This window comes from Tachyglossus aculeatus, chromosome X3 (genome assembly GCF_015852505.1).
Source record: "Tachyglossus aculeatus isolate mTacAcu1 chromosome X3, mTacAcu1.pri, whole genome shotgun sequence".
Lineage (NCBI taxonomy): Eukaryota > Metazoa > Chordata > Mammalia > Monotremata > Tachyglossidae > Tachyglossus > Tachyglossus aculeatus.
In genome coordinates this window covers 11,671,850-11,684,069 of record NC_052099.1, presented here as the reverse complement: position 1 = coordinate 11,684,069, position 12,220 = coordinate 11,671,850, and the positions used below count along the sequence as shown (strand labels likewise).

The 12,220-nt window shown below is 42.8% G+C and overlaps 1 protein-coding gene across 3 annotated transcripts in view; it reads left to right on the top strand.

Annotated features, from left to right (window-relative positions):
• The window catches only part of EPB41L4A (erythrocyte membrane protein band 4.1 like 4A), a 219,104-nt gene that overhangs the window by 169,984 nt on the left and 36,900 nt on the right, over positions 1–12,220 (top strand). For all 3 annotated transcript variants that reach the window (XM_038770473.1, XM_038770474.1, XM_038770472.1), the window contains exon 13: positions 10,220–10,310. In XM_038770473.1, the coding sequence (XP_038626401.1) occupies positions 10,220–10,310 (91 nt within the window). The remainder of the gene's footprint in view (positions 1–10,219; positions 10,311–12,220) is intronic.

The window sequence follows — 12,220 nt, the reverse complement described above, 5'->3', positions numbered from 1 at the left end:
TTTTGTTTCAGTACCATCCTATTAAAATGAGGGATTGATTTTTTAGTGGAAAAATCTGCATTTCATTGTACAGACAGAAGTGTCCTGTAGATTTAGCATAGACCTTTTGCAACCAGTGAATTTAATGCACTACAAACTGGAGGCCTATATGTTTATAGAATCACATGAATGAATAACTCCATTTTCAATGGACTGTGCTCCTCATAATGAGAAGCATCAGACATGACAGTGCTAAGCTTCTGATTCATAACTAGATGTTCCTGAGATTGGAAAGTGTCTTCCTCCAAGCCGTTTAATTAAAGAGTGCAAACAGGCTTCATAATTTGAAGGAACAGTTCAAATGAAACATCCAGCAGTATTTGGGTTGGAATCCACCCCCGTTGCTCAAATCCACATATTCTTCTACTGTAAGCTCATTATGGGCAGGGAGTATGTCTGCCATATTGTTGTGTTGTACCATTCCAAGTGCTTAGTATAGTGCCCGGCACACAGTAAGTGCTCAATAAATATGATTGATATTTTTATTTTTTTTAATGTATTTTTATTTTGATAACTGGCAGTAGGTAATAGGTTCATATGAAAGGAGGCACTCCTTCCCTGAACAGGTTTTGGCACAGCTTTACGTGATTGGCAGGGTCATGTGTGTACATAACGACGGAGACTAGTCTCCTCTTGACTTGGCCTGTACTTTTAGAAACGGAGGTGAGATCTTGATGCACCTTGTTTTTGCTCACCGCCGAGTCCTGTCTACCTGTTCTCCTCCTCTCCTGCTCATCTCTCCTCTCCTCCCTTCCCACGCCAACTCCTTTTTCCTATTTTTGCCTTTTACTTTTGGGGTTGTCTGCCAACTGCATAAGATCTAGTGTGGGAGCTGATCCTTTGAGCAGATGGTTTCAGAATCTTCCTCATCTTCTTTGTCTAATTGTCAAGTCTGTGCATGGTGTTAGTGGTGGCATGTTGTCACTTTCCTAGTAAATCTGAGACCAGCTTTTATGCCTCTACCTGTCTTGTCACTGAAGCGGAGTGAAATTTTTCATGCAGGGCATGGGCAGAGCCATTGTACAGTTTATCAAGGGAATTTAAAACCTGTGTTTTTAGGGCTTTGAGATACTGCATGCACATTTTTAGGGTCCGTCTTATGCAGTTTGGGGCTTCCTTGGCTTCTCTAGGCAGGGGCGTTTCTCGTGTGTGGGATCTGATCATTCTGCCTTTATCTGGGAGGGAAATGTGATCACCGGGACTAAAACGGCAAAATGGAAGGAAGCATAGGTTTCATAGAACAGCTGTCAGATGAAGCAATAAGTAACAATGCGAGGAGGAATGGTTAACCATTGACCATTTTTGAGGAGTGTGGAGATGTATAATGAATGACATTTTAGAGTAATGATCCAGGCAGCAGAGTGATGTATGCACTGGTGCAGGGTGAGACGGGAGGTGGGGAAGCAGTGTAGCCTAGTGGCTAGAGCATGGGCCTGGGAGTCAAAAGGACCTGGGTTCTAATTCTGGCTCTGCCTCTTGTTTGCTGCATGACCTTGGGCGAGTCACTTAGCTTCTCTGGGCCTCAGTTATCCCATTTGTAAAATGGGGATTAAGACTGTGAGCCCCATGTGGGACATGGACTGTGTCCAGTCTAATCCAGTGCTTAGCACAGTGCCTAGCACATAGTAAGTGCTTAACAAATACCATTTAAAAAAGGAGACCAATCAGTAGGCTAATATAGTAGTCAAGCCAGAGTGGAAAAAAAAGTTCCCGGACCATCATGGTGGTCATTTGGATGGAGAGGAAGGGGAAGAGCCTGGGTATGTTTTGGAGGAAAAACCAATGGGATATAATGACAGACTGAATATGAGAGTTTAAGGAAGGGGACGGGTCAAGGATCGTGCCGAGAGACAGAGGGCCAGGAATGCGCCTGCCAACTTTGTTGTATCGTGCTCTCCCAAGTGCTTAGTACATGATCTGCAAATTGTAAATTACTCAATAAAATACCATTAATTGATTGATTGAGAAGCAGAGGAAGAGCCGACAAAGGAGACTGAGAAAGATTGGTCAGAGAGGTAAGAGGAGAACAAAATAAGAGAACTGCATCAATAAAACCAAGGTCAGACAGGAGAAAGGAGTGTTCCAATCAATCAGTGCTATTTATTGAGTGTTTACTGTGTACAGAGCACTGTACTAAGTGATTGGGGGAGACAGAGTGGCCTAGTAGAGCACAGGCCTGTGAGTCAGCGGACTGCGTTCTAATTCCAGCTCTACCATGTACCTGCTGTTTGACCTTATCCATCATTTAACTTCTCTGTGCCTCAGTTACCTCATCTGTAAAATGGGGATTAAGCCTATGAGGCCTATATAGGACTGGAACCATGTGCAAACTGATTACCTTGTACCTATCTGCCCCAGCGCTTTACTAACAGCATTTAAAAAAAAAAGAGGGGATAAAGATGAATTTGAAGTGGCTCAAACCAGCCTGGTCCTGGCCTGGGTGCAGAAGCAGATGAAGCATACTTTTTTACTCTGGTTTCAAGCAATTTATTTTCATTCTTTGAAGGCACATTTAATATACAGTGACATCAATCTCTCATTTGGTCTAAAAGGTTTAAGTTACTTCTGAGGGAAGAGTTTTCATATTCCAAATGCACCTTCCAAAACATTTTTTAAAATGTAAAGTATGGACCGCAGTGTACACATAGATTAATTCCAGGTCATCTTTTAGCTGCACTAAATTGGCTCTGCACATCTCACTTGCTGATCATTACTCCATTTTTAGGCCCAAATCATTTGAGGAAGGGAGGGGCGGGGAGAGGCTAATTCCAGCCGATGATTAATTATAATCTTGCTTGAGGGCAGAGGGAGGAGCCTTCCTGCCTTTGAGTTGGTCCCAGATCAGTACCCAGCCGGAAATTAGGGAAGCAGCGAAACCCTGTGCCCCAGCTTTGGTTACTGAATGTGTGGCTGTAGTTAGGGGAGACATGAGGAGTGGTGTAGTTCGGGCGGCCCTGGGAGTTAGAAGGACCTAGGTTCTAATTCTGACTCTGCCACTTGTCTGCCGGGTGGCCTTGGGCAAGTCACTTTACTTCTCTGTGCCTCGGTTACCTCATCTGAAAAGTAGGGATTAAGACTGTGAGGCTCATGTGAGACATAGACTGTGTCCAGAGTGATTAACTTGTATCTACTCCAGCGCTTAGTGTAGTTCCTGGCACATAGTAAGTGCTTAACAAATACCATTAAATATATATTTATATATTTGATTTGATTGCAATCCAACTGTGTGACCTTGCCCTGTGGATGAGAGTGGGTGATCTCTACGTGTCTTTTTCAGCAACAGGCCTGATGATTGCCATCATCCACCCCAGGCACCATTGTTTTGTGAGACCCCTGCTCACGTCGGTGTGTGGATCAATAGGGTTTTTATCACTAAACCAGTGACTGGGGTCTCTATGTATGAGAGTGGATGACAGTATCCTCAGGTGCCATATTTGCCAAAGACACCGATATTTGGGGGCATTATTAGTTGTCCTTATGCTAGAAATAATTAAGACTCTGCTCCCTCCCAGCTGGGGCTACAGGAGGTCAACCTGCAGGCTGGGAATGTATCTTGTTTATTGCTATATTGTACTCTCCCAAGCCTTCAGTACAGTGCTCTGCACACAGTAAGCGCTCAATAAATATGAGAGATCCCTATGAAGCATTTTCTCCAGCTGCAGGAAGTGCAGAGATGTGGCCTTTACCATCTTGCAAGAGTGGGGAATGTATCCTTTTGACCTGCCCAGGGAGAAGTAGATGGCCTTTGCTTGAATCCAATAGTTAATATTTACTCACTGGAGAGTATTTATTGACTAAGTAATTTTCCATTTAGAATCCTCCCTAATCTGGAATGAGAAACTTGATCTGGTTTCTGGATTCCAGTGTGGCAACCCCTTTGCCCTGTAGACCTTGCTATTTTTAGGGGAAATACCTCAGGACTTACTTGGTATTTCTTTAGGAGTACAGTAATGGTGTGCTCATCATCGAAGCTCCAGGACATCTCAGTTTGTCCTCTAAGACTCCCTTTGCTTGATTATAAAGCAGCCAGAGTCTACCCACCACAGCCTTGTCAATCAATCAATCAGGGCTATTTATTGAGTGCTTATTGGGTGCAGAGCACTGTACTAAGAGCTTGGGAGAGTGCATTACAACAGAGTTGGTAGACACATTCCCTGTCCTAAATGAGCTTACAGACTGTCACATCAGAAGCCCCAAGACAAAGGCCAACTGTGATCAACATAGGCAGTCCTTCCCTGCCACGGTGAAAGTAGCATGGTTTAGTGAAAAGAGCACGGGCCTGGGAGTCAGAGGAACCTGGATTCTACTCCCAGCTGGGCCACTTGTCTGCTGCATGTCCTTGGGCAAGCTTCTCTGTGCCTCAGTCACCTCATCTGTAAAATGAGGATTTAAAAACTTTGAGCCCCATTTGGGAGGTTCACCCTTTCCAACCTGATTAACTTCAATCAATCAATCAATCAATCGTATTTATTGAGCGCTTACTGTGTGCAGAGCACTGTACTAAGCACTTGGGAAGTACAAGTTGACAACATATAGAGACAGTCCCTACCCAACAGTGGGCTCACAGTCTAAAAGGGGGAGACAGAGAACAAAACCAAACATACTAATAAAATAAATAGAATAGATATGTACAAGTAAAATAAATAAATAAATAGAGAAATATGTACAAACATATATACATATATACAGGTGCTGTGGGGAAGGGAAGGAGGTAAGATGGGGGGGATGGAGAGGGGGAGAGGAAGGAAGGGGCTCAGTCTGGGAAGGCCTCCTGGAGGAGGTGAGCTCTCAGTAGGGTCTTGAAGGGAGGAAGAGAGCTAGCGAGGGATCTACCCCAGCACTTAGTACAGTGCCTGGCACTCAGTAAGCACTGAACAAATACCATTAAAAAAAAAAAGTAGTTAACTCGGTTCCCCTGTCGTGGTCTGGAAGGTGGAGTCTCCAAAGTTTGAGTAGGCCATAAAGGATTTAAAATCCAGTCACCTTGGGCTGCTTAGGCTGTCAGGTCATTGGGATCCCCCTTTGTGCCTCTTGGGGGAGTCTAGCTCTGTTACTAGTTTATTAATTCATTCAATCGTATTTATTAAGCACTTACCGTGTGCAGAGCACTGTACTAAGTGCTTGGGAAAGTATAATACAACAATAAAGAGTGACAATCTCTGCCCATACCGAGCTCACATTCTAGAGGATGAGCAACTGTAATTACTGGAGTATTATTTGGTCCTTTTTTCTTATATCAACTCAGAAATAATAGTAATGGTATTTGTTAAGCACTTACTATGTGCCAAGCACTGTTCTAAGTGTTGGAAATCATTATGATGGTGGTGTTCTCAATCAATGTCCCAGTTCCCTCTGTGAAAATTATTATTTTCCCAACTCTGCAGGTGGGAAAATTAAGATCCAGAGAGGCAGTGCTATGTCAAAAGCTGTTCAGAGCTATTAGGTCTCCTAATTTTAACACCACTCTCCGATTCCCTCTTAGGATATTTCCTCCAATTAGTTATAGTGAATGAAAGAACATCTGTGCGTCAAAGGTTGAAAAGATATTATATTTCAGGAAACAATTCTTTAATCTGCCTTTATGAATTGAATTGTGGATGTATATTGGAGAAGGTCATATATAAAAGTGAACAGTTTTAAGATCGTCTGGGGTTCCCTTAAATTTAGAAATGAAATTGGTTATCCAGGCTAAATGCAGTGACTGGACTCACCTTATCCAGTTGCTGTTTCTATGTAAATAACATATAATGAGTTGTTTTTCTCCCATGAGATTTTTTTTCTTTTGATCTCACTCCTTCCCCAACCAGCAAGTTAAATATAAAAGTGACATTCAAATGAAGTCAAATTGGCAAATTCCAGACATCAGTTAAGGATTACATCAGACTCAGAATATTATTCAAATTTAGTGTATTTTTATGTTTTATTTTATCCATACTTAGCGAGCACCTTCTGTGCGCAAGCACTGTGCTAAGTGCTTGGGAGTGTGCAATACATAACATGCGATCCCTCCCCACAAGGATCCCACAATCTGATGGGGGAGACAGACATAAAATGAATAACCAATAAAACAAGGTGCTCAAATAGTAGAGTATGAAACCTGGTATGTTAAAAAACGTTACAAGAAGTAGTGAGTACATAAGGGCTGAGATGATGCAAAAGTGTTGAAATGCCAGTAGAGAGGAAATGACCTGGCGAGAAGAAGAAGAATCAAGGGGACCTTTTCGAGGAGGTGGAATTTCAGAAGGACTTTAAAGATGGGGAGATTTGAGGTCTGGCAGAGATTTGAAGGGAAAGGGAATTCCAGGCAGGAGGCAGAGAATCAGGGGATGAAGGTGGGAGAGTTGAGAAAGAGGCACAATGAGCAGGTGAGCTTGCGGGGAGTGGAGAGTAAGGGGACAGAGTGAATAGGTAAAAGGGAGACAGAAACAGGAGTTTCTGCTTGATGTGGAGAAGAATGGGCAACCATCGAAGAGTTTTGAGGGGTGAGGAAATGTGTGTAGAACAACATTTTAGAAAAGTGCTCCGAGCAGCAGAATGAAGTATGGACTGGAGGCAGGAAGATCAATGAGGCAACTGATAGTTTATTAGCTACGTTAGATATGTATTATATATCTGATTTTAATATAGTTTCATTTATTTGCATCATAAAGATGTTTTTGGGGTTTTTAAAAAAAAATCGTGCTGGAAGCCCCTGATAAAGTAGACTAAAATACTGTCCGTTACTCTTTATGAACAAAGACAAGATAAGTAAAAGCATAAACTCTGAGATGCTCAAGTGTTCAAACAGAACAGTAATCCTAGCTGAGGACCGTTCGGCCAGTTAGCAGTCTCTGACCTTCGGCTTAAGTGTGTTTTTTGTTTGGTTTTGGTTTTTTATCATGTAGGAATACAAGTTCATGTCGGGGACTCACTTAAATAGTCAACAACAAAGGGAGGACCCCAGGAGGGCAAAACTCTTAGGCTAAGGCAAAAATAAGTAGAGGGAAGAGGGTTTTGGGAATCAGCGTGGTCTAGCCGAAAGAACACGGACCTGGGAGACAGAGAACCTGGGTTCTAATCCTGACTCCACCTCCAGCCTGCTCTGTGACTTTGGGCAAGTCATTTAATTGCTCTATGGCACAGTTTCCTCATCTGTAAAATGGGGATTCAGTACCTGTTCTCCCACCCACATAGACTGGGAGTCCCTTGTGGGACAGGGATGTGTCCAACCTAATTAATCTGTTTCTACCCCTACTGAGAGCCCTACTGAGAGCTCACCTCCTCCAGGAGGCCTTCCCAGACTAAGCCCCTCCTTCCTCTCCCCCTTACCCCCCTCCCCATCCCCCCTCCTTACCTCCTTCCCGTCCCCACAGCACCTGTATATATGTATATATGTTTGTACATATTTATTACTCTATTTATTTTACTTGTACATCATCAATCGTATTTATTGAGCGCTTACTATGTGCAGAGCACATTTATTCTATTTATTTTACTTTGTTAATATGTTTTGTTGTCTGTCTCCCCCTTCTAGACTGTGAGCCTGCTGTTGGGTAGGGACCATCTCTATATGTTGCCAACTTGTACTTCCCAAGCGCTTAGTACAGTGCTCTGCACACAGTAAGCGTTCAATAAATACAATTGAATGAATGAATGAATGAATACCCCAGTGCTTAGTACAGTGCCTGGCACATAGTTAGTGCTTAACAGAGTTATTATTATAAAAAGAGCCTCTTCATCTGGGCTACTAATTAGCAGTTACTCAGAGCCCCCCCCAACTCCAGGGACCACAGTGCAAGAGGAATCAAACTGCCCAACCTATCTCATCTTTTCACTTGGACCAGAAGGTCAACATTCCAAGACTTTTTTTTAAAGAAACAAAGCCCTACTGGGCATCATGCGATTGAGTAAGTAATGTACCATTAACTGCTGTGCAACTGAGGAAAAATGGGGTGTGATAATGTCTGGGAAAGCTTTGGAATAAAGAAATGTTGAATGCAAGGGTTATCACAGGTCACAACCAGGATCTGGCTCATTGAGCAGCACAAGGATATAATCTGCTTTCCCAACCCTCAGTGGGTCCACTTTATTTAGAAAGGCTTTGGGAGTTGCAAAGTTTCTACCAAGTTTACATTGCAGGGCTGTGGAGCAGTTTTTCCCTTTTTTTAACTTCCATCCCTTTTTTCATTGCTGACATGGACCTCACTAGACCCAACTTCAGGGTCTTGGTTACTATTTAGTGGGTTAGAAAATGGAAACTGAGGAATGTGTGCTGTTCCTTAGAGAAGAAAGTGGGGTCTAGCCTTCAATCTACCTGGTTTCCTCCCCACCAGATTCCAGTCATGAAACTTTGGCTTTGGGATTTAACCTGGATTCAGTCGGAAAAGGGCCCAGGTCTCACTTCTTAGGAATTTCCAAACTTGAGTCTTTTTTAGGCCTGACAGCCCCAGCCATGGAGTCTTCTCTGATGGTCCAGATTAATGGGAAAATGAGTCTTCAGCATCTCGCCAGTACCCTGGAGAGGAAAAGGAAAAATTCCTTCCTAGACTGAATGCTACTTCCATCAGAAACGTGGATTTTTCAGTATTCTTGACGGAGCTACTGTTTACAAAACTATCCAGCTTCTTTTTAATATCCTCCTCTAGACTGTAAACTTTCTGTGGCCAGGGAACGTTTCTACCAACTCTGTGGGATCGTACTCTTACAAGCATTTAATACAGTGCTCTTCACACTATAAGCCCTCAGTAAATACTATTAATTGATTGCTTCAGCCTTCAACTTTGTGTCTTGGTGCATTAGATTCCCAAATTCAACTCATTCTGTAATGTCCAGTGATGTGGCTTGTGCTTCCCAAACTCCTATCGCTTACTATTAAAATCTTGAAGTATTATTTTCCTTCAGATTAAAGAGGTTCTTACTCCAGGGTTCACAATTCTGGACTTTTCAATCAGCAATGTACATATTGGCTGTGTGCCCTTGGGGAACCAGAAAATCATTAGGCTACAACATTGCATCTCTCCATTATAGTGTAAAAAATACACAAAGCCTAGAGCCCAATGTTTCTTTAACTGTCACAAGTGTTTTAGGTGTCAACCCATCCAAGTGTGAAAAGAATCCTCATTTGAATGGGTTCTTGATCTTGGGAGCCAGAAAGCCATTCATACCCAAACTCCTCTGGCCCCTACTCTTCCATTTGGAGACCCTAAGAGGTACTGAAATCTGTTGATTCTGTCCCTGATATTGTTACCAGCAGACACGTGGTGGAGGCTAAAACAAGTCTCAGTTGCAATCTGATTTGGGTAACAGTGCATTTCTTATCAGTGCAACCCTGGCTCAGGTTCCAGATCTTTGACTCAAGAAATCTGAGCACTTTTGGAAAGATACGCCCAAAAGTTGATTGCAGCATTGATGTCCATTGTATTATGTTCTCCTAAGAGTTTAGCACAGTGCTCTGCACACAGTTAGTGCTCAGTCAATCCCATTGATTGCTCAACTTGGGTATGTCAAGTACTTTTTCACTGAACATGTCTGGATTTTGTTCCAAGTTCTCAATGAAATCAGGAGGTCTGTAACAAGAGGTAAGTAACATAGAGGGGCAGCAAGCCAAAAGAGCAGTAGTTTTAGTTTGGGTTTTAGAGCAACCAGATTCGATAGTGTTCCAGAACAAGTATCTTGTAATGTTTACTTTAAAAGATTTGAAAAGGAGAGGGTGTTCCTGTTTTGTTGGGTTTTTCTTCATATTATTATATGTTATGTTTCCATTGTTCGCAATTTTTTTCAATTGCTCAGGTCTTTGTAAAAATCCCTTTTATGGCAGGAAAATTTCCAAGCTTGAAATGAACTTCGAGTTAATTGCCAGGGATTTACGGTTTGTTTTGGACAAGACAAAGTTATGCCTCTCCGAGCAATGGTAACTTGCCTTCGTTGCAGAGATGATGCTACTAGGTCTTTAAGTGAACCACGTAATGGTGCAATTAAGGGCTTATAAACATGGATTTTTATTTATACGCTATTATATAGCTCCAAAGACTTTCAAAATGATGCCACATATGTAATGTGAGAATCCAGTGTTTATTTGAAATGACTGTAAAATGCTGAAATGCAGCAGACTGTCCCTAAAATGTTCTTTTTTTTAATTCCACTCCTTTACCCTGTTTTCTTCCTCTGCTTTTTCTTCTTCCCTCTCATCCTTTATCACTAGGCTCAAACAGCATAAACCGGGTTACTGCAAACATGGAAAATGGAGAAAATGAAGGAACCACTAAAATTATTGCACCTTCACCAATAAAAAGGTTAGTGTGGTTGCCTGAAAAACACCCATGCAGAACCCTCCCGAGATCATTCACACACCTTCTGCCCGTCAAGCTCTCTCGGGCAGCTTCCCTTATCTGTGGGGAAAAGGCTCCAGTCCCAGCTGGGCACACGTGGAAATTCAGGGCCATTAGAAGGGCTGTTCCACTGAGAGCCACTGGTCACAATGGAGACACGCAGTCTCGCTTTGGTGACCCAGCAGTACCACAGGACAACATTGGCATCCAAGACCTCACCGTTGGCAGTCAGCCTCACTGGGCCCAGACCCGTGAAGAAGAATGGATGGTAGTGTGATGTCCGGCCCAGCTGTAGCAATCGTAGGAAAAAACAAAACAGCAAAAGAATCACTCGCCTTGAGCAAAGGCTTTGTGAAGATGGGGATATCCAGAGGCAGGCTTGAAAAGTGAGACAGCATCACAGCAAGGAACCGTCTTTACAGACACTCAATGCCAAAGGGAATATTGGTCATGCATCAGTCTTTTCAGCCTCACCCACACTCATGGATAGGATCCCACCATCAGTAGCTTTGTCTTTGAAAAGTAAAGATGTCTCTCTCGCTCTATTCCTCTTAAGTTATATCTGTATATACAGTGCTAATCACGCTGTCCCCCAACCAGAGAATGTTAAAAGGCCTGTCTCGGAAATACTCGGACTGGAGTGGCACTTGGTCTCCACTCCTGACTTTTACCATATACATCCCTGCCCGAGTTGGTTTGGGGAATTGAGAGTTGACTTGATTCTGGCTTGATAAGATACCTGCTGGGAAAACAAGTGTTTTAAGCATGAGACAGAGTAAGATTCTGTTCTCTCATTTTGAAAACCAATATTTCTGGTAGATGGGTTTACCTAAGCATCAGTAAACCGATTTCAAATTCTGGGAGGAACTATGGAGGAAACTCATTTTTGGTTCTGATGGGTGAGGCAAAAAACTCCCCCCAAAACCCACAGCTGAGCCAAAAGAACTCAAATTCGGCCCTGGAGACGAGGTGAGTCAGATTGGTTAAGCACAGGGGAGTGAACCAGGTCTGCAATGACACAGAAAATAATGATCAGGCTTGAACTAATTTATTTCCACCATTTGATGGAATCATTATTTTTATCTGTGTTATTTCCAGCTACAGGGAACGTGTAATTTTTAAAATAACAGGCTATCAGGATGTTTGAAATAAAGACGATGCTGTTCATGTAAATGTACCAGGCTCATGACAGTAGACCACTCTACTGTGGCACTCACCAGAGGATTGATTGAATTTATTGGATCCAGCGCTTCTCAAGGGCAGTTGATTGCATATGTATGAGTAGATACCATGGTTTTCTGCATTGATTCCGTTTTCAGCATTCCCAGTGATCAAAACCTCCACTAGATACATTTCACGGCTTGTTTTCCCTGAAAGCTCAGCATTGTGTTCCTTCCCAAAGAATTGTATCAGAGCTTTTTTTCTCCTCTCCTCAACTCTGCTCATAGTGCCTCAGTGGGTACGATAAGAACCTTGCAGCTCCCTGCTCCCTTTTGTTGATTGAAGACAAGGCCTAAAGTCTTTCAAGAGGCATGTTCCACTTCATGGAGAAATCCACAGTCTGAAAAATCAAAGCTAGAGAGATGTCTGAGGGCATATTCAGCCCATGATATCCTCCGTCTTGTCTTTCTCCAGCTTGGGCTTAGCTCGATCAAGGAAAGAAATTTGCACCTCTTCTTTGGGAAAACATTACCAAAATCTGAAGGATCTCCTGGTCAAGAAATTGCTTCTCTTCTCCATGAGTGCCCTTCCTCTTCCCTCTCCCCTATAGCCCACGCTTTCCAAGGAAGAATAATAATTTCCACGTCTTCCTTTCCATGCTCAGCGAGAGTTAGGCACTGTCATCATTCGACTCTTTGGGCAGCTTCTCTTAT